The sequence below is a fragment of the Sorex fumeus genome, unplaced genomic scaffold (assembly GCF_029834395.1).
Source record: "Sorex fumeus unplaced genomic scaffold, SorFum_2.1 ptg000019l, whole genome shotgun sequence".
NCBI classification, from domain to species: Eukaryota; Metazoa; Chordata; class Mammalia; order Eulipotyphla; family Soricidae; genus Sorex; species Sorex fumeus.
In genome coordinates, this window is record NW_026606076.1 from 41,484,013 (window position 1) to 41,505,702 (window position 21,690).

At 55.9% G+C, this 21,690-nt stretch overlaps 1 protein-coding gene across 1 annotated transcript; it reads right to left on the reverse strand.

Annotated features, from left to right (window-relative positions):
- Window positions 1-407: 407 nt before the first annotated feature.
- HRH2 (histamine receptor H2) lies at window positions 408-15,571 on the reverse strand. Its single transcript, XM_056113046.1, has 2 exons — window positions 14,467-15,571; window positions 408-756 (listed from the first exon to the last, which is right to left on the reverse strand). Exons 1-2 carry the CDS (start codon window positions 15,546-15,548, stop codon window positions 408-410), a joined length of 1,431 nt encoding a protein of 476 aa, XP_055969021.1. The 5' UTR covers window positions 15,549-15,571.
- Window positions 15,572-21,690: the final 6,119 nt, after the last annotated feature.

The following is a 21,690-nucleotide window of genomic DNA, read 5'->3' on the forward strand; positions in this document are numbered from 1 at the left end:
CCGAGGACTCAGCAGGGCTCGGGCCAGCCCCTGGATCTCGCCTCCTGTAGAGATGCCATTGTGGCCCCCCCCAGCCCCATGACATTGTGAACTCAGGCGAGCACCCAATGACAGATGTTCCCTGAAGACCAACACCCGCCTTCCTCCACCTCACCCCGAGACCCCGTCAGGGAGGTGGCCCTTCCCGTGCCGCTGTGGCCTCGGCCAGCACCAACACCAACACACACCCCCTTCTGTTGTGGTTGTTGGGGCCACACCTGGCGGTGTGCTCCAGGATCACTCCCGGTTGTGCTCGGGGGACCCCTCTGGGGTGCCAGGGATCGAACCCGGGTCTGCCGCGTGCAAGGCAAACGCCCTCCCCGCTGTCCTGTTGCTCCGGCCCCGACACGAACCCTTTTGAGAATGGTCTAGGATCCTTTCCCCCGGCGCCCTGGAAGCCCAGCACCTCTCTTCACTTGGGGGCGGGGGGCGGGCCCCCGGGCTCGTGCCCTGCGTCTCGGGGTGTCGTGGGGGGCGCCGGGGGGTCCGCTGGCGGTGATGAGAGACCGGGCCGCCTCTAGACAGTCTGAGCGGGCAGCAGCGTCCGCCCCCCCGGCCCTGGCGGGGGTCCTCAGCGACTCCTCGTTCAGGGGCTCGCCCGGCGCCTCCTCCGGGGGCTCCCGCTGGGGGTGGCGCCGGAGCAGCCGAAGCCCCCACAGGCTCTTGCAGCAGGTCAGGAGGTCGCTGGAGCACCCGGGACAGCACCCTGCGGGCTTCCTAGGGAAAAATGTGCACAGGTCAGAGCTGTGTGTGTGCGGGGGCCCATCCTGGGAAAGGGAGCTGGGAAGGGGGCAGGCCCATCAGAACGCCTTTCCTCAATCTCCAGTGCGACTTGATGGGGTGTGTGGGGAGGATCCTGACATGCTGTGTGTTTTTGGTGAAGTGACATAACCTCTCTGAACCTCACGCGAACCTTATTTTAAAAATCCCCCTCCCCTTGGGACCAGAGCGATAGGACGGGGTGGGGATGGGGGGAAGGCACTGGCCTGGCATGCAGCTGATCTGGGTTCAATCCACGGCACCCCTTAGGGTCCCCCGAGCACGCCAGGAGTGATCCCTGAGCACAGAGCCAGGAGTAAGTCCTGAGCCTTGCCAGGTGTGGCTCCCCAAATGCAAAAGAAATCAAAAACAGTTTTTAAGAAGATCCCCCTCCCCTTCCATTTCCTTTTTTGTTGGGAAGTGGGGGGAGGGCTTCATCATACCTGGCAGTGCTCAGGGCTTCCTCCTGGCTCTGTGCTCAGGGGTCACTCCTGGTGGGGCTCGGGGGACCTGTGGGGTGCCGGGGAGTGACCCTCAATTGGCCTCATGCAAGGCCAGAACTTTGTCCACTGTAGCTTCCCTGTGGCCCCAAAGAGGACTTGGCTTCTCCCTCCTCTCTCTCCTTCCTTCCTTCCTTCCTTCCTTCCTTCCTTCCTTCCTTCCTTCCTTCCTTCCTTCCTTCATGGGTTGATACTTTTCAGGAGTGTTTGCAGGGAAGATCCTTCCTTCCTTCCTTTTTCCTTCCTTCCTTCCTTCCTTCCTTCCTTCCTTCCTTCCTTCCTTCATGGGCTGATACTTTTCAGGAGTGTTTGCAGGGAAGACCCTTCCTTCCTTCCTTCCTTCCTTCCTTCCTTCATGGGTTGATACTTTTCAGGAGTGTTTGCAGGGAAGATCCTTCCTTCCTTCCTTTTTCCTTCCTTCCTTCCTTCCTTCCTTCCTTCCTTCCTTCCTTCCTTCCTTCTCCTTCATGGGTTGATACTTTTCAGGAGTGTTTGCAGGGAAGACCCTTCCTTCCCTTCCTCCCTCCCTCCCTCCCTCCCTCCCTTCCTTCCTTCCTTCCTTCCTTCCTTCCCTTCCTTCCCTTCCTTCCCCTTCTTTGCTCCCTCCCTCCTTTCCTCCCTCCCCCTTCCTCCCTCCCCCTCCCTCCCTCCCTCCTTCCCTCCCTCTCTTTCTTCCTTCCTTCCTTCCTTCCTTCCTTCCTTCCTTCCTTCCTCTCCCTTCCTTTCTTTTCTTTCTCTTGCTTCCTTTTATTTTTCTTTTTCTCCCTCTTTCTTCCATTCTTCTTTCCTTATTTCCTTTTCTCTTTCCCTTCCTCCCTCCCTCCCTCCCTTCCTTCCTTTTCTTCCTTTTCCATCCATCCTTCCTTTCTCTTCCTGGAGCAATAGCACAATGGTAGGGCATTTGCCTTGCACGCAGCCAACATGGCTGACCCGAGTTCGATTCCTCTGCCCCCTCTCGGAGAGCCCGGCAAGCTACCGAGAGTATCTCGCCTGCACGGCAGAGCCTGGCAAGCTACCCGCGACGTATTCGATATGCCAAACACAGTAACAACAAGTCTCATGATGGAGACGTTACTGGGCCCCGCTCGAGCAAATCGATGATCCCCCCATCCTTCCTTTCTCTTCCTTCCTTCCTCCTTCCTTCCTCCCTCCCTTCCTTTTTCCTCCCTCCCTCCCTTCCTTCCTTCCTTCCTTACTCCTTCCTTTCTTTTCTTTCTTTCTCTTGCTTCCTTTTATTTTTTTCTCCCTTCTTTCTTCCATTCTTTCCTTACTTCCTTTTCTTTCCCTTCCTCCCTCCCTTCCTTCCCATTCATCTTTCCTTTCCCTTCCTTCCTTCCTTCCTCCTTCCTCCCCCTCCCTCCCTCCCTTCCTTCCTTTTTTCCTCCCTCCCTCCCTTTCTTCCTTCCTTTTTTCCTCCTTTTCTTTCTTTCTCTTGCTTCCTTTTATTTTTCTTTTTCTCCATTCTTCCACTCTTCTTTCCTTCCTTCCTTTTCTTTCCCTCCCTCCCTCCTTTTCTTTGTTCCTTACTTTCTTTTCTTTCTCTTCCATCCATCCTTCCATTCCCTTCCTTCCTTCCTCCCTCCCTCCCTCCCTCCTTTCCTTCCTTCCTTTTTTCCTCCCTCTCTCCCTTCCTTTCTTTTTTCTTCCTCCCTCCCTCCCTCCCTCCCTCCCTTCCTTCCTCATGGCTCAGACAGAGGACTTGGGGCTTTCTCCTGCCTGAACACTCCAGGTCTGCTGCCTGCAAGGCAAAGGCCCTCCCCGCCGTGCCGTGTCTGGGTCCCGTGGATGCTTTCAAACAGCATCTCCTCCTCTTTCCCGCGCGGTGCCCTGCTGTGGGCTGAGTGCACTGCAGATCGCCCGTGGTTTCCCTTCTGGTCCCACGAAGCCCAAGGGAGACATGTAGCCAGTGCCCCCGGGGCTCGGCCCTAACCCCTTGTCCCTTAAGAGCAGGGAACAGGGAGGGGGCATGGGGGGAGGGGCCAGGACCCCAGTTTTCCCAGGCCAGGGAAGCTAGTCAGACACTCCTGGCCTCATTCTGTCTCCTTGTCTATGTGCCAGAAGGGATAAGCATCCTATTCCTTCTTTTGGTTTCTGGGACACACCCAGCAGTGCTCAGGGTTTCCGCTGCCCAGCTCTGTGTTCAGGGATCACTTCTGGCGAGGTGCAGGGGGCGGGGGGGGGGGGGGAGACCTCATGGGGTGCTGGGGATTCTTGGGTCTCATGCAAAGCAAGCGCCCTCCCCACTCTGCTCTCTCTCCAAGTCCCTTCCCCCTTGTAACTCTTCCAAACCTCTTACTACTGTAAATTCCCATGTCTTTTAGTATCATTTTGTTTTTGATTTCTGTGTCACACCCAGCAGTGCACAGTGCAGGGCTTACTCCTGGCTCTGCACACAGGTATTACTCTGGGCGGCGCTTAGGAAATCATATTGACTTTTATTTATGAAATTTTTAATTCTTTTTCCTTTTTTGGGTCACACCTGGCAATGCACAGGGGTTACTCCTGGCTCATGCACTCAGGAATGACTCCTGGCGGTGCTCGGGGGACCCTATGGGATGCTGGGAATCGAACCCGGATCAGCCGCGTGCAAGGCAAACACCCTCCCCACTGTACTATTGCTCCAAAGGGGCTCCGACCCCCGTGATAGGTTTTCTCAAACCTGTCAGAAACCCACTAAACACAATAGTGTTTTGACCTTTAGGGGCTATAACAGTGCCCCTGTGATTGCATTTCAGAGAAAGGAGTGAATTGGTAGAGAAAAATTTAAGGGCCAGAGCAATGGTTCAAAGGGCTGAGCACACGCTTTGCAGGGGGAGATCGGGGTAACATCCCCCCTGCCCTGAGCAGCCCTGAGTGGGATCCTCCCCACAGCAAAAGAAGCCCGAAAGAGGGCTGGAGCCATAGCACAGCGGGGAGGGCACTTGCCTTGGTGAGAGTAGCCGACCTCGGTTCGGTCCCTGGCATCCCATAGCGTCCCCCAAGCACGCCAGGAGTGATCCCTGAGCACAGAGCCGGGAGGAACCCCTGAGCATGGCCAGGAGTGATCCCTGAGCGCAAAGCCAGGATGGCTCGCGGGGAGGCCACAAAACAAAACGAACCTCCTCCAAAGAGACTCAAGTGCTTCCGCAAGGCTGCCTGGACGCAGAGAGGGAATTTGGCGCCAACACCGACACCCGGAAGCGGGTCCCCCTGAGGTCCCCCTGCCCCAGTAGGCGCTGTGGGGGGCCGGGGTGCAGGTCCAGCTGCAAAGCCCAGCTGGGTTCTGGCCCCCATACCCAGTAGGTGGCTCCGTCTTGGCTTCTGTGAGTGGCTGATTGGGGCTTGGTCCTGAAACCCTCCTTCCTGGGGCTCCTTTGAACTGCCCCAAGCGCCCAGGGACCTTTTTACATTTCTTGCCACACACCATTCTGCTTCCAGGGACAAGGGCCGGGGTGGGGGCAGGGAGCAGCCATGGGGAGTGGCCCAGCAGCCAGCTGTGGATGCAGATGCCCCACCTCGAGGCAAGGGACGCAGCCCCCCCACCACCACCACCCACGGTCCAGCTCCTGGCCTCTCCTGCTGGGGCCCAGGGCTGCCTGAACCTTTGGCCTCTCCCCAGAACTCCGGCCCCGCCCCGGGAGCTTAGGGTCAAGCTCAGACTAAAAATAGACTTCCCCGCCCGCCCAGTGTCCACTCTACATATTTGACCATGCAGGTAAGGCGCCCTTGGTGGGGGGCGGGGTTCACATTCCAGACCAGAGTGACTGATAACAACAGGCTGCACGGAGTTTTGTGGAAGTGTGCAGGAAAACTATGCCGGCCCAGGAAGGAACTCTCCAGCTTCTACAGGACTTTCTTGTTTGTTTGTTTGTTTGTTTGTTTGGGGGCCACACCCGGTGATGCTCAGGGGTTACTCTTGGCTCTGCACTCAGGAATCACTGCTGGCGGGGCTTGGGGGGCCCAGTGGGATGCTGGGGATGGAATCAGGGCCGGCTGCATGCAAAGCAAACACCCTCCCCGCTGCCCCTTGGACAGGACTTCCAAGGCAAGGCTTTTGTTGTTGTTGTTGTTGTTGCTCTTTGGGTCACACCGGGCGATGCACAGGGGTTCCTCCTGGCTCATGCACTCAGGAATTATTCCTGGCGGTACTCGGGGGACCATATGGGATGCTAGGAATCGAACCCTGGTCTGCCGCGTGCAAGGCAAACGCCCTACCCGCTGTGCTACCGCTCCAGGTCCACGGCAGGATTTTCAAACCATTGAAAGTATCGTTCTGGAGGGGCGCCCAGACAGGACAGGGAGTGAGGCCCTCCAAGTACCTGATGCCGCAAGATCCTCAGCTGTTCCCCCTATCACCGCCAGGGGTCTCTCCTGAGCACAGAGCGGGGAGTTAGGGCTTCCCTTCTCTGTATAAAATAAAACCCAGAGAAATGAACAAGTCTGAGAATGAATGAATGAAGGGCAGGGGAGATGGTACAACTGGGGAGGTTCTTGCCTTGTAAGACTGACCTGTGTTGCATCCTTGGCACCCCGTATGGTTCTCCGAGCACCACCAGGAGTGATCCCTGAGCACAGAGGCAGGGACGGCCCCTGAGCACGGCCGGGGCACCTCCTCCCCTCCTCCCCAAATAAACCAGACATGTGACTGAAAATATAGTGAAACAGATATCAGTCTAGTCACGTTGGGGAACAGAACTTTCCTAGTGCCAGACTCGCTCAGCAAATACTTCACTGTCACTGTCACTGTCACTGTCCTCCCGTTGTTCATCGATTTGCTTGAGCGGGCACCAGTAACGTCTCCATTGTGACAATTGTTACTGTGTTTGGCATATTGAATACGTCACGGGTAGCTTGCCAGGCTTTTGCCGTGTGGGCAAGATACTCTTGGTGGCTTGCTGGGCTCTCCGAGAGGGGCGGAGGAATCGAACTCGGGTCGGCCATGTTGGCCCACTTGCAAGGCAAACGCCCTACCTGCTGTGTTATCGCTCCAGCCCAATATTTACTTCACCTGGAATAATATTTGTGTTAGATACCTTTCTTTGTGGTGGTGTTGTTATTATTTTGTTTTGGAGCCCCACCAGGCCATGCTCAGGGCTTACTCCTGGCTCTGCACTCAGGAATCACTCCTGGCGGTGCTCGGGGGACCCTATGGGATGCCGGGGATCGAACCCCGGTTGGCCACATCAAGACCAGCGCCCTCCACACTGTCCTATCTCTCCAGCTCCACTTTGTTCCTGTTTTGTGATGATAGTTTTCCAGGACTGGAGTGGAAATTCCTGTTGAATTAGGTAGACCTCCTTTGCAAAACTGGCTTCTACTGGCATTTCATTCATCTGTATTTTATTTATTTGGGTGGGGGGATACACCCCAACTGGTGCCCGGACTCTGTGCTCAGTGTTAACTCCTGGTAGGCTTGTGGGGGACCCTATGGGATGGCGGGGATTGAACCCGGGTCAGCCGTGTGCAAGGCCAGCTTCCCCCCCGCCATCTCAATCACTGAATTCTCATCCTCTTTCTGAATTTCAGCCACACCATTTCAGCCACACCTATAATAACAGCCCACCTTCATTGTGGGATTAATGATTCATTTCTCTTTGTAACTCTGTCAAAAGGTTTGGGGGTTTGTCTTTAGGCTGCACCAGTCATGTACGGGGCTTACTCCTGACCTGCACTCAGAAATTACTCTTGGTAGGGGCTAGAGTGATAGCACAGTGGGTAGGCGTTTGTCTTGCATGTGTCCGACCCAGGTTCGATTCCCAGCATCCCAAAGGGTCCCCCAAACACTGCCAGGAGTGATTCCTGAGTGCATGAGCCAAGAATAACCCCTGAGCATCACTGGGTGTGGCCCAAAAAGCAAAAAAAAAAAAAAAAAAGAAATTACTTCTGGTAGTGTTCAGGGAATCCCGGAGGTCAAACCCAGTCCCGTGCCAGGCCAGTGCCCTCCCGACTGTACTATCGCTCCAGCCCTATAACTTGGCCACTTTCACTTAACACCTGGCCAGAGGATGTTCAAGCCACCTCCCCCGCTCCCTGGCAGTGCTCAGGGCTGACTTCTGGCTCTGAGCACAGAACTCATTCCTGGCAGAGCTTGTGGGACCCTTTGGAGCGCCGGGGATCCGAACGAGGGTTGACTGTGCATAAAGCAAATGCCTTGTGGTGGTGGTGGTGGTTTTGATTTGGGGGCCACAGCTGGTCAGGTTCAGGGGCCGCTCCTGGCTTTGTGCCCTGGGGAATCTCCCTCCCGGAGGCCAGGGATGGAGCCCAGGTCTGCCGCCCGCCCGTGTGCAAGGCCAGCACCCCTCCTCCCTGCTGGGCTGTGGGGCTTTGTGTCGGAGCGGCAGGAAAAGGACATATTTTCCAGCACTCTGAGGCCGTGGGAGGTGCGTGTGGAGCTGGTGCTGGCGTCGCGGGGGGCCGGGAGGGGGAGCACTCTGGGAACGGAGTCAGATGGCACAGAGACACGCTCCCGCGGGGCCGAGACGTACCAGCAGCACATCACCCCCCAGCCCCACGGATGGCACTTACCTCTCTGGCCCTAACAGTGACCCAAGAGCACAAAGCTGGGAGTAGCTGGGTGTTATGTGGTTCCCCCCCTTTCTCTCTCTCTCTCTCTCTCTCTCTCTCTCTCTCTCTCTCTCACACACACACACACACACACACACACACACACACGATAACCTTTTCTTTATTTCTCCTTGTGCTTTTGTTGTTGTTGTTGTTGGCTTTTTTTTTTGCTTTTTTTTTTTTGCTTTGCTTTTTGGGTCACACCCAGGGATGCTCAGGGGTGACTCCTGGCTCTGCACTCAGGAATTACTCCTGGGGCGGGGGGTGCTTGCGGGACCCTATGGGATATCTGGGATCGAACCCGTGCAAAGCAAACGGCCCTCCCCGCTGGACTATCGCTCCGGCCCCCGCCTTCTGGCCTTTGGGTCACACCCAGCTTCCTCCTGGCTCTGTGCTCAGGGATCACTCCTGGGGGGTAGGGGGTCTGGGGGGGGCGGTGGCGAGAATCTTTAGGAAACGAATCGTGCAAGGCCGGAGTCCTCCCCGCTGGAGGTACTATCGCTCTGGGCCGGGGAAGGACGTTTCTGAGCTTTTGCTTCATTCAGATCGGGGCCCTGCTGGAAGCGCGTCTGTGCTAAGAATAATTCTCTCCTCCCCACCCACCGCCGACGCCGCCGCCGCTGCTGTCTTTGAACGGGTCCCGCCACCGTGTCCTTAGGAAGCCGCTGCTAAGGGCCACGCCAGGCGATGCTCAGGCCTGTCCTCTGCGCTCGGGAATCACTGCTGGCGGGGCTGGGGGTGGGGGGACCCTATGGGATGCCGGGGACCGAACCCCGGTCGCCCGCGGGCAAGGCCAGTGCCCTCCCCGCCTTGCAGGGTGCTACGCTGCATGCGGTCGGCAGGGGTCGTGCTCCAGCTGCCCCGCGGCTCCTGCCCTCTCGCCCCCTCCCATCCCCTCTGTTGAGGTCCTGAGGTCAGTGCGCTGGGGGAACAGCCCATCACCCGGGCCGCGCCCAGATTGGGTGTCTCTGCCGCGCCCCCTTTGCTCTACTCGCCTCTCTCCCGGAGGTGGGCAGCTGGCTCAGCCAGGGATGCAAACCTGCCGCCCACCCAGACCCCCCCACCCAGACCGCCCAGCCGTGAGCGCAGCCTGGTTGGGAGGGGAGGGGCACACCCGGCGGTGCTCGGGGCTGGTTCCTGGCTCCGTGCTCAGGGATCGCTTCTGGTGGGGCTCAGGGAGGTGCCCGGGGTTCCAACACGGGACAGACAGAGGGTGTGAGGCAGGGTCCTCGGGAGGGGACTTAGCTTGGGGCAAAAGCAAGAAAGAGTCCGGAGGAGAAAGGTGGAGATGCGACTGGCTGCCGTGTGCAGAGGACAGAACAGGAAAATAAGCAGGTGGGCGGGGAGCACGAAGCTGGGGTCACAGAGGAGACAGAAGCGGGAGGGTTGGGGGGGTGGTTGTGAATGTTGAAAGAGGGAAAATCCCTTAGAAATGGGGCTGGAGCGATAGCACAGTGGCTAGGGCTTTTGCCTTGCATGCGTCCGACCCGGGTTCGATTCCCAGCATCCCATAGGGTCCCCGAGTACTGCCAGGAGTGATTCCTGAGTGCAGAGCTAGTGTGCATCACTGAGTGTGACCCATAAAAGCAGAAAAAAAAAGAAAGGAAGAAAGAAAGAAAGAAAATCTGAAAAGGAAAGCAGGAGGGAGAGAGAGAAAAGCAAAAGGAAGTGATACGACTTTTTTTTTTTTTGGTTTTGGTTTTCTTTTTGGTCCATGCTGGCCTATACAGAGGGGATCACTCCTGGCAGTGCTCAGGGGACCCTATGGGATTTCAGGGATCGAACCCAAGTCAGCAGCGTGCAAGGCAAATGCCCTCCCCGCTATACTGTCTCTTTGGCCTCCTGATTGCAGGAGGTTTAAAAATTTTTTTTCTTCAAAAAGCAAACATTCCCGGATGGACGCACATGAATTCCCACGGCGGCAGCGTACAGCGTCCTTAAATAAACCGAAGGAGGCTGAGCCTTGAAGTGGCTCCCATCACTGTGAGATAAATACCTTCCACAGCCATAGCACGGGCGGGGGGGGGGGGCATCGGCTTTGCCCACGCCATCCTGGGTTTGATTCGGCATCCCATATGGTCCCCCAGGCACCTCCATGAGTAATTCCTGAGTGCAGAGCCAGGAGTCAGCCCTGAGCATCGCTGGGTGTGCCCCAAAAAGCCATAAACAAACAAACAAACAAGCAGCTTTTAGGGGCCTTAGCCTTGGCACAGCAGGGAGGGCACTTGCCTTGTACACGGCCAACCCACGTTTGCCCCCCTGGCATCCCCAAGGGTCCTCCATGACCCACCAGGAGTGATCCCTGAGCACAGAGCCAGGAGGAAGACCTGAGCGTGGCCAGGTGTGGCCCCCAAATAAACTCAAAACAAAACAAAAGGAATAAACACATTTGGGAACAGGGCACTGGCTCAATCGGAGGGACCTTCATGGGCCACTTTGGCGCCATGGGGGAATGCTTCCTTTTAATCTGTCTCAGCCCGTCCGTCTGCCTGTCTGTCTGGGTCCTCAGAGTAGGAAGGTTAGGGATGGTTGGGCGAGGGATGGCGCAGGGGTCAGAGGCACTGAATTTGATCCCCGATGCCATATACCCCCACACACACCTGCCTGGTGCACCTCCTGCCCCCAGTTTCATTGTAGCTGATCGGTGCCCCCAAACAGTCACCACATCCCATTGCCAGTTTGGCCCGGTTAGCCAAGAATCCTCAGCAGTGGCCCCTGTCCCTCCAGAGCACTGCTTGGGAGGACCCCCAGATAGAGTCGGGGTTGGAATGCACACTGCCTGTTTCTCTGGGGAGGGGGCTAAGGTGGCGGCTTTGCACGCAGCTGACCCTGGTTCAATTCCTGGCTCCGCACGGTCCCTTGAGCACTGCCGGGAGAGTCTCTAAGCCCAGAGCCAAGGAGCAAACCCTGAGCACTGCTGGGTGTGGCCCCCAACCAAACAAATGAAAAAGATGGGACCAGGGGCCAAGAGAGATAATGGGGGGGGGGCTGTTGTTAAAGTGCTGGCCTGGCACTCAGACAACTGGGTTCAATTCCCAGCTTGACATGGGGTCCCCCAGACCCTGCCGGGAGCAATCCCTGAGCACAGATCCCCAAATAAGCCCAGGGTAAGAGAGAGAGAGAGAGCGGGGGAGAGGGAGAGAGAGAAAGGGAGAGAGAGATGGAGAGAGGGAAGGAGAGAGGGAAATAGAGAGAGGGAAAGAGAGGGAAAGAGGGAGGGAGAGAGGAAGAGAGGAGATGGAGAGAGATGGAGAGATGAGAGGGAAGGAGAGGGGGAGGGAGAGAGATGGAGAGAGTGAGAAAGGGAGGGAGTGAGAGATGGAGAAAGAGAGGGAGGGAGATGAAAAGAGGGAAGGAGAAAGGGAAATGGAGAGAGGGAGGGAAAGAGAAAGAGAGGGAGGAAGGGAGGGAGGGAGAGAGGAAGAGAGAGGAGATGGAGAGGGAGAGAGGGAGAGATGGAGAGATGAGAGGGAGGGAGGGAGAGGGCATGGAGAGAGGGAGGGAGAAAGAGAGGGAGAGAGATGGAGTGAGAAAGGGAGGGAGGGAGAGATGGAGAAAAAGAGGGAGGGAGAGGGAGAGAGAGCATGCACAAAAGAGGAGGGGAGAGCAGGTCGGGGTTTGCCTTGCCTCTGGCCAAATCCCGGCATCCCATATTGTCCCCAGATCCCTGCCAGGTGTGCAGAGACATGAGTAACCCCTGAGCATCACGGGGTGTGGTCCCAAAACAAAACCGAATTGAAAAGTCCGTGCTTGGGTGCCTGAGCGATAGTCCAGCAGAGAGGGCATTTGCTTTGCATGCCTCCAACGCGGGTTCGATCCCATAGGGTCCCCGAGCACCGCCAGGAGTGACCCCTCAGTGCAGAGCCAGGAGTAACCCCTGAGCATCAACGGGTGTGACCCAAAAAGCCAAAAATAAATCATATCTGCGCTTCCCCATGCCCCAACCTCTGGCCAAATCAGAACACAAAGGAAGGACACGCCATGCCCTGCCCGGGTTGTGGGGAGCGCGGGTGGCCCCCAGATCCCCTTCTGCACCAGGTGGGAGCAGCCATTTCCCCTTTCGGGGAGTGTTTCGGGTTGCAGTCTGTGACTCAGGTCGCGAGCTGGAACCCACCCTGTGGGTCTACCTGGCCCCTGACCTCCTGCTGGGAAGGAGGCCCGTGAAGTTCAGGCCCCAAAGGGGAAGTGGGAAGGTCCCTTTCCCACTCGGGGTCCCGTCAGCTTCCTCCTTTGCCACTTGGTTCCCAACCGAGGGGGGATGGGAAGTGGGGGGAATGGTATCTTTTGCTTTTTTTCTTTTTGGGTCACACCCGGTGATGCACAGGGTTTACTCCTGGCTCTGTGCTCAGGAATCACTCCTGGCGGTGCTGAGGGACCCTCATGGGATGCTGGGATTCGAACCCGGGTCGGCCACATGCAAGGTAAACGCCCTCCTCGCTGTGCTATCGCTCCAGCCCCTCATTTGCTTTGTATTGGGTGTGTGGGGGTGCTACAGGGCCTCCCCCAGCGGTGCTCGGGGCTCCTCCTGGCTCTGTGCTCAGGCGTCACGCCCTGAGGCGGGGCTGGGGATCAAACCCGGGTCGGCTGTGTGCAAGGCAAGTGCCCTACCCACTGCGCTAATATCCCACTAGCCCTGCTGTCCTGCACTCATTCAGGACTCTTGGAACCTAGAAGCAGTCGCTTGTTCACTCATTCAGTTGTACACTCATTCATACCTCACTTATTCATTCATTCACTGATTCATTTGTCCACTCATTCCTTCCCTCGTTCATTCATTCACTCATTCATCCTTCACTTATTCATTCACTGATTCATTTGTTCACTCATTCCTCACTTTTTGTTCACTCATTCCTTCCCTCATTCGTTCACTCATTCATTCCTCATTTCTTCATTCGCTCATTCATTTGTTCACTAATTCTTCCCTCATTCATTTATTCACTCATTCATTCACTTATTTATCTCTCATTTATTCATTCACTCACTGATTTGTTCATTCCGTCCTCATCCATCTATTCATTCATTTCTTCACTCATTCATTCCTCACTTCACTTATTTCTCACTTTTTCATTTATTCATTTGTGCACTAGTTCCTTCCCTTATTCATTTGTTCACTCATTCCTTCCCTCAATCACTCATTCACTCACTCCTTTATCCCTCACTTATTCATTCACTCATTGATTGATTCATTCCTTCCTCATCCATCTACTCATTCATTCTCACCCCTTCACTCATTCATTTCTCACTTGTTCATTCTTTCATTTGTTCCCTCATTCTGCCATTCACTCATTTCTCACTCATTCATTTATTCCATCTCACTGGACCCTCCAATGGGGGGGAACCCTATGGGATGCTGGGGATCGAACCTGGGTGGGCAAGCATCCTCCCCATTGTCTTATCACTCAGTGACAGGGTACGTACGTTCTGGTACCTTGTCATGCTGGAGCGATAGCACAGTGGGTAGGGCGTTTGCCTTGCACGCAGCCAACATGGCCAACCCGAGTTCGATTCCTCCGCCCCTCTCAGAGAGCCCGGCAAGCTAGCGAGAGTGTCTCGCCCGCACGGCAGAGCCTGGCAAGCTACCCGTGATGTATTCGATATGCCAAACACAGTAACAAGTCTCACAATGTTACTGGGCCCGTTCGAGCAAATCGATGAACAAAGGGAGGACAGTGACAGTGACAGTCATGCCCAGGACATAATTCAATTCACCCTCCACCTCATTTTCTATCTTTCTTTCTTTCTTTCCTTTCTTTCTTTCTTTCTTTCTTTCTTTCTTTTGCTTTTTGAGTCACACTCAGTAACCCCTGGCCCCGCACTCAGGAATTACTCCTGGCGGCGCCTGGGGGACCATATGGGATGCTGGGAATCAAACCCCGGGTCGGCCACATACATGGCAAACACCCTACCCACTGCTCTATTGCTCCAGCCTTTCCACCTCCTTTCTGGTCCTGCCTCGACCTCAGTTTTTAGCCTGAACACCTTTCAGGGTGGAATTCCAGGAGGTGGGAGTCCTTACTCTTACCCCTCCAGCACCCTAAAACATCTTATGGTCTTAAGCCTCTATGGTGGGTAGCGATCGTAGTTGGGGGCGGGGGGGGTGATAGGGTTACACTGGTTGGCGCTCAGGGCTTCCTCTTGACTCTGTGCTCAGCCTTGCTGGGGGGCTCACACAGCGGTGGTCAGCCGCATGCAAGGCGATTGCTGTACCCCTGTTCTACCTCTCCCGTCCTAAGAAGCACTTTTTTTCCCCCAACTTTGGTTTGGTTTGGGGTGGGGGGCACACCCGGCTGTGCTCCGGGCTCCCTTCTGGCTCTGCATTCAGGGATCACTCGTGGCGGGACTCTAGATGAGGTGCCGGGCTCTATCTGTGGGGTGCCGGGAGAATGTAAACCGAGAGTGGAGAGTGGACCCTGTCTGCAAGGCAAGCGCCCGCCCCACCGTCCTCTCTCTTCGCGGAGGAACACTTTCCCCTTGAGCGTCCCCAAGAAGCTGTGACCGTTTCTCCACCCACTTCCCGACTCGGAGCCAACCCCTCCCCATCCCAGGCCCTCCCACCACATCCCCACACCTGGGATGTCCCCCACCCGCGCGCACGAGGCACGGCCGGCCGAGGCTGGCCGCTTACCGGTCCGTGGCGCCCAGCGGGGGCGCGATCTCTGCCCCGCTGCTCTGCTCTTGCAGCCGCGTGCGCTCGCGGCTCTCAGTCCGGCCGAGCTGCGAGCTGGTGGACCTCACGGAGGCCTCGTGGGCCGGGTGGCCGGCCAGGCTGCAGCGGAAGAGCTGCTGGTAGGCGGTGCGGAAGTCGCGGTTGAGGGCTCCGTAGAGGATGGGGTTGAGGGCCGAGTTGGCGTAGCCCAGCCAGAGGACCACCGCCTCCAGCACCTGGTTGATGCCCCCGTCCCCCATCAGCCCGCGGTACAGGAAGACGGAGAAGTAGGGGAACCAGCAGACCACGAAGGCGCCCATGACGGCGGCCAGCGTGACCGTGGCCTTGTGCTCGCGCACCGTGGCCGCCTGCCACGAGCCCTCCTGCTGGATGCGGCGCGCCTGCTCGCGGGCGATCCTGAAGATGCGGTAGTAGGTGACGCACATGACCAGCAGCGGCAGGTAGAAGGTGACCAGGCCGTCCACCAGCCCGTACACCAGGTTCACCTCCACTTTGCACGTGCGCACTGCGTCCTGGGTCCCCGCCGCCGCCGTCGCCGCCGCCGCCACCCCACGGTGGTGGCGCCTGTTCCAGCCCAGGTGGATGGACAGGAAGGACAGGGTGATGGACACGGCCCAGATGAAGACCAGGGAGGCGGCCACACGCGCCGGCGTCACGCGCACCGGGTAGCGCAGCGGGTCGGTGACGGCGCAGTAGCGGTCCAGGCTGATCATGAAGAGGTTGAGGATGGACGCTGTGCACAGCATCACGTCCAGGCTGGTGTAGATGTCGCAGAAGGCGGGGCCCAGGTCCCAGACGAAGGTCAGCTGGTAGAGGGCCGAGAAGGGCAGCACAAGCAGGCCCAGGAGCAGGTCGGTGATGGCCAGCGACACGATGAAGCAGTTGGTGAGGCTCCGCAGCCGCCGGTTCAGGCCCACGGCCAGGCACACCACCACGTTGCCGGCCACCGTGATGACGATGAGCAGGATGAGGACCACGCCCACGGGGATGTTCAGGGGCCGCGGCTCCTGGCCGGGGTGGGTCGTGTTATTGGCGTCCATGATGCAGCAGCGCTTCCTCCTGGCACCCCCCACCCCACTACCCCAGGCTGCCCCCCCCACCCCGCCCCCCACCGTCAGTGGGGCGGAGGGGCGCCCAGCGACTTCAACCGTGCCACAGAGCTCCCCCCGAATCCAGACGCGGGGATGGTCTTCCAAGCCGCCTTCCGAGGAGGTGTGCGGTGAGCGGAGGCATGAGGGGGAGAGAAGAGCGGAGGCTTGGGAGTGAGGTTTCTGGGGGCTGTCGGATATCACTGGCACCTTTGCTTAAGGACGGCAGCTGTTGGGTGATCCTGGGACGCTGCTTCTCCATGACTGGCTGGCCGTGTGAGCCATCCCCAACATCCCCAGGTGCTCCCTCGGAGGCTCACGGGAGAACAGGAGCTGGAAGTGCAAAGGTCCTGGGGTGAGCTTTTGGAATCAGATCATGAGCAGGCCATGGATTCTAGACCAAGCCTTTGATTTCTTGATTTTTCTGGAAGGTGGGGGTTGAGCCACACCTGGTGATGCTCAGACCTGACTCCTGGCTCTGTGCTCAGGGATCACTCCTGGCAGGGCTCAGAGGACCCCTAATGGGATGCCGGGGGATTGAACCCAAGTTGGTAGCATGCAAAGCACATGCCCTCCCTGCTGTACGATTGTTCTGGCCCCCTTAAATTCATTAGATATTAGTGGGGCTAGTTAGTTTGTTTGGTTTGGCGCCACCCCTGATGATGCTCAGGGGTTACTTCTGGCAGGCTTGGGGGATCCAGTCTGAGTCAACCACATGCAAGGCAAAATGTCTGCCACACTGATCTAGCTCTCCATGCCCGCTCCCCCAACCCCTCAAGTTCTTTTTTTAACTCCTTTTTTTCCTTTTTGGGTCATACTCAGCACTGCTCAGGGCTGACTCCTGACTCTGTACTCAGGAATCACTCCTGGTGGTGCTCAGGGAATCCTCTGGGATGCCGGGGATTGGATCTGGTCAGCCACGAACAAGGCAAACACCCTCCCCACTGTCTATCGCTCCGCCCAAGTTGTTCTTTACTCTTCTGTTGCTGTCCTATCACGCTGGCTCCTCCGCAGATCCTTTTTTTCTGAGCAGCCACACCCAGGTTGGCCAGGCCGATGCACTGAGCCTGTCCAGCAGCTGCATGGCTTCCCATGAGGATGGCCAATCATGTCCTAGCCTTTCCTGTCAGGGGTCCTGGGGGACTTCCAGTTCATTTGTTCTTTTGTTTCTTCCTCCTTCCGTTCCACCCTTTCTTGCCTTCATCCATTCTTCTATGTCTGGCCTCCCTCCCATCCATCCTGCCTTCCCTTCGCCCATTCTTCCATCCATCCTTCCATTCTCTCACCCATTCTCCCATCCGTCCTTCCTTTCGCCCTCCCATCCTTCTCCCATCCATCCTTCCATTCAGGCTTCCTTCTTAGTGTAGCTGTCCTTCCTTCTTCCCATCTCCATTGGCTGTCCTTCCTTTCCTTTCTCTCAATTATCAATCATTCCTTTACTTCATCCTTTCTTCCTCCCATCCTCTCTATCCTATGATCCTTCCACCTACCCACCCACTCACCCATTTTGTTATCCACCATTCTGCCCAACTGTCTTTCCATCCATTCATCCATTCATTCCATCCACTTAACCATCCACCCGCCCATCTATCCATCCATTCCATCCGACCATCCATCCCATCCAACCATCCATCCACCCATTAATCTATCTCCATTCACCCATCCATCCATCTATCCATCCATCCATCCATCTATCCATCCATCCATTTTATCCATCTAACCATCCACCCATCTATCTGTTAATTCCATCCACATAACCATCCATCCACTAACACATCCATCCATCCACCCACCCATCCATCCATCCTTCCATCTATCCATCCATCCATCCATCCATCCATTCATCCATCCATCCATTTTATCCATCTAACCATCCACCCATCTATCTGTTAATTCCATCCACATAACCATCCATCCACTAACCCATCCATCCATCCACCCACCCATCCATCCATCCTTCCATCTATCCATCCATCCATCCATCCACCCATCATCCATTCCATCCAACCATTCACCCACCCACCTATCCATCCATCCATCCATCCATCCATCCATCCATCCACTCACCCATCCATCCATTCATCTATCCACCCACCCACCTATCCATCCATCCCTTCCATCCATCCATCCATCCATTCATCCATCCATCCATCCATCCACTCACCCATCCATCCATTCATCTATCCACCCACCCACCTATCCATCCATCCCTTCCATCCATCCATCCATCCATCCATCCATCCATCCATCCATTTCATCCATCTGACCACCCATCCATCTATCTATCCATCCATTTCATCCATCTAACCATCCATCCATCCATCCTCCCACCCACTCACCCATTCAGCCTCCTCCTTCTCCCTCCTCCCCACGCTGCAGACCCCCCTTCAGCGGAACATCTGCACACTCCACGCTCCTGTGTTAACCCTCAGCGCCTCCCTCCCCATGGCGATCCCTCCTTCCTCCAGCCCAGGGGCTCAGCCCAGCGGCTCAGCCCCTGCCAGTGCCTGAGCTTTTCACACCAGCGAATCCTGGTTTTCTAGAGAGCAGTCGGGCGGCGGCAGCAGCAGCAGCAGTGACACTCTCCAGAGATTGAGGAGCGTGCAAAAATCAAGTGGACAGCGGAAGGCGCGCAGACGCATTGCTGATCTCCCACTGAACGGAAATGAGGCCTCTCCTGGCCCCCCCAACTCCCACCCCAGAAGCTGGTAGGGGGAGCACCATGGGGCGAGGATCAAGCGCAGAGCTGATATGGAGATCAGACTCTTTCTTGGACACCTCTGCTGCTCTCCAGCTGCTCCAGCCAGCCTTGCACACCGGGCCCCGGGGAATTATTTTTAGAAGATCTTTTCATTACACAAATAGACCCAACAAGCGTGCCTCACTCGGCCTCGCTTCATTATCCCTGGAGCGGGCTGCAGCCGGGGCATCTCGCCGGAGAATCTCAATGGCTGATTACACGTTTCCCAGACATTTCTCCGGCGGGTCTGGGTAGGTTGGCGACGGCGTCGGTGTGACGTGTGACAGCCTGCTTTGGAGCCCTTCAGATGGGAGTGACACAGGGAGTCGCAGGGAATCCGGAGTTCGTACTTCCCTCGCGCCCCCCCCCCCTTTCTCTTCCCTCCCGATCTCGTTTGGTTTGGTGCAGTTTCCCCCACCCACCCAAAGTGATTTCTTTCACACTCGACCCTGTGCCGGCCACTATTCCGGGAGCTAGAAGTTCAGTGAGAACCAGCAAAGCAGAGGGGCCCTTTGGGGTTTGGATTCAACGCATCAGGGGCCAGAGAGACAGTACAGTGGGGAGGATGCTAGCCTTGCACACTGCTGATCTGGGTTCGAGGCCTGGCATCCACCGGGATTCCCCCCAAGAACTTCCAGGAGTGGTCCCTGAGCACAGAGCCCGGAGTCATCCCAGAACACCGCTGGGTGTGACCGAACCCTCTCCCCAGCGAAATTCACACGGCCCTACAGAACAATGTCGATTTCCTTCCTGAATGTTTGGGATTCCATATCGAATGGGGGGAAATCAGAAAATAACGTCAAAGGAGCAAAATGATTCAAAATGTTGTCACTCGGGGCTGGAGCCTTGTCCAGCGAGGAGGGCCTTTGCCTTGTGCTTGTGCGGCTGACCTGGGATTGATCCCCAGTATCCCATAGAAGCTCCCCAGCACTGTCAGGTATGACCCCTGAGCACAGCCAGGTGTGACCCAAAAAGCAAAAAAAAAAAAAGAAAAGAAAAGAAAAGTTCCTTGCTTCAATGAAGCTATTTGCAAACCTGGAGTCAGCCAGTACCTGCTCTTTCTTCTACTTTTGTGTGTTTTTATTTTATTTTATTTTTTATTTTTTGCTTGTTTGTTTGGGAGCCCACCTGGCAGTTCTCAGGGCTGAATCCTGGGTTCTGTACTCAGTGGTCACTCCTGGCAGGGCTCGGGGACCCAGTGGGATGCCGGGGATCGAACCCAGGCTGGGTACGTGCAAGGCAAATATGCTCGCTGCACTATCCAGCCCGACTTCCCCACCAGTCCGATGGCCCGCGTGTGGGTAAGATTCAGCTCTTCCTTCCCTGCCTTTGTCCTCTGACTCTGCATTGGGCTTTCTGGTTTCTCCCATCTCCCTCCTCTTGCTGGCTGCTGCCCCGGTAAGGCCCAGCTCCAGTGCCTCTGTCTCCCCATGCCGATGGGACAGGAGCACCATTGTATGCTCTGAACAGGGTCCTTCTGCTGGTACCTGAGGCCTTAATCTGTCCTTATGGCTCTGTGTCCCCCAGCAGGGCTTTCTCTCTACTCTCCCTGTCTGCCCATCCGTCTGTGTATCCCATCCCCATATCCATCAATCGTCCAACTGTTCATCTAACCCCCCTCAACTGTCCTTCCATCCATCCACCATGCATCCATGTACCTATTCATGCATATCTATCCATCCGTTCATTCACCCATTCGTCTGTCTATTCATCCATCCACCCAACCACCCTTTTTTCTGTGCCTCTCCCATATACCTACCCACCATCCATAGTTTATCCATCTGCCCATCAGCCAGTCAGCCATGCATGTACCTGTCCATTCTTACATCTGTCCACCCATCTACTACCCATCCATTCTATCTATCCATCATCTACCCCTATCCATCTTTCACTCATCATCCATCTATCCATCCATCTTACCATCTATCCACCCAACCACATCTCTGTTCATCCATCCACCCACCCATCCTTCCATTCATCATTTATGTATCCTGCCATCCATTTTTCCACCCACCCATTCATCCATCCATCCCATACATCGCTCCATCCATTCACAAACCCATCTTCCATCCATCCATCCACCCATCCAATTACCATCTGTCTATCCATCCATTTATCAATTTACCCATCCATCATCCATCCATCCTCCACCCAGGCACCTACCCATCCATTGACTCATCTGTCCATCTATCCATATACTCACCCATTCACCCATCATTCCATTCACCCATCCATCGATCCATCCATTCATCCATCCATCCATCCATCCACCCACCCATCCGTCCATCCACCCAATATCTTCTGTTACTTTTTGTCTATGTAATTGGAAAGGTGTGGTTCATTGTGTGTGTGTGTGTGTGTGTGTGTGTGTGTGTGTGTGTGTGTAAAACACTGGAGCATGGGGAACTCTCTCCTAGGGATTCAGTAAGCCTGCTTAGTATATCTGAGTGTACACATGAGTAGGATCCCTTCCCCCAACCCCAACTTTTTCTAGTGAAAAATATCAAGCACAGGGCCTAGAGTGATAGTATAATGGGGAGGACATTTGCCTTGCATGTGCTGACCTGGGCTTGAACTCCGGCATCCCTAATGGTCCCCCAGCAATGCCAAGAGTGATCCCTGAGTGCAGAGCTAGGCGTAAGCCCTGAGCACCGCCAGGTGTAGCAAGCAAACAAAAATCAAGTACAGATCCAAAGGCATAGGATAGGGGCTAAAACATTTGCCTTGCCTGCTCCTCCAGGGTTCAGCCCACGGCACTGCACAGGGTCCCATCACCACCATGATGATGCCTTAGCGCAGAGCCAAAAGGAGCCCCTGAACACTGCTGCTGCCTGAGTCCCCAAACAACCCCACAAATCTCTGGCACTCCCAAAAGTTGAAAAAAATGCAAATCTTCCACAATACATTTTACATTCATTTTCTCCCCATGCAGATTAAATTTTTATTTATTCTACTTCCTTGGCTTTTTGCATCACACCCGGTGATGCTCAGGGGTTACTCCTGGCTCTCTGCACTCAGGAATTACTCTTGGCGGTGCTCACTGGGGCTCTGTGGGATGCCAGGGATTGAACCGGGGACAGCCACGTGCAAGGAAAATGCCCTCTCCACTGGGCTATCCCTTTGACTCCCGCTATTCTATTTCTTGGCGTGTGTATGGGTGTATGAGCGTGTGTGTTGGTGTTTGTGTCTGTATGTGAGTGTGTCTGTGCGTGTGCGTGTGTGCATGTGCCTGCACAGACCAGACAAATTCATGAAACTGCCTCCCCCAGCCACTCATTTCCTTCCCCAGCCTCTGGGCTGACCACAGAGGCGCCTGCATGTGCAGTTTCCTCTCACACGTCCTCTTTGCCTTCA

Bases quoted from the DNA above. Each gene is read 5' to 3' on its own strand.
- HRH2 (XM_056113046.1), bottom strand. From the start codon at position 15,548: ATGGACGCCAATAACACGACCCACCCCGGCCAGGAGCCGCGGCCCCTG. The intron at 757-14,466 runs GTAAGCGGCCAG...ATTTTTCCCTAG, and splicing joins CCGCTGGGCGCCACGGACCG to GAAGCCCGCAGGGTGCTGTC.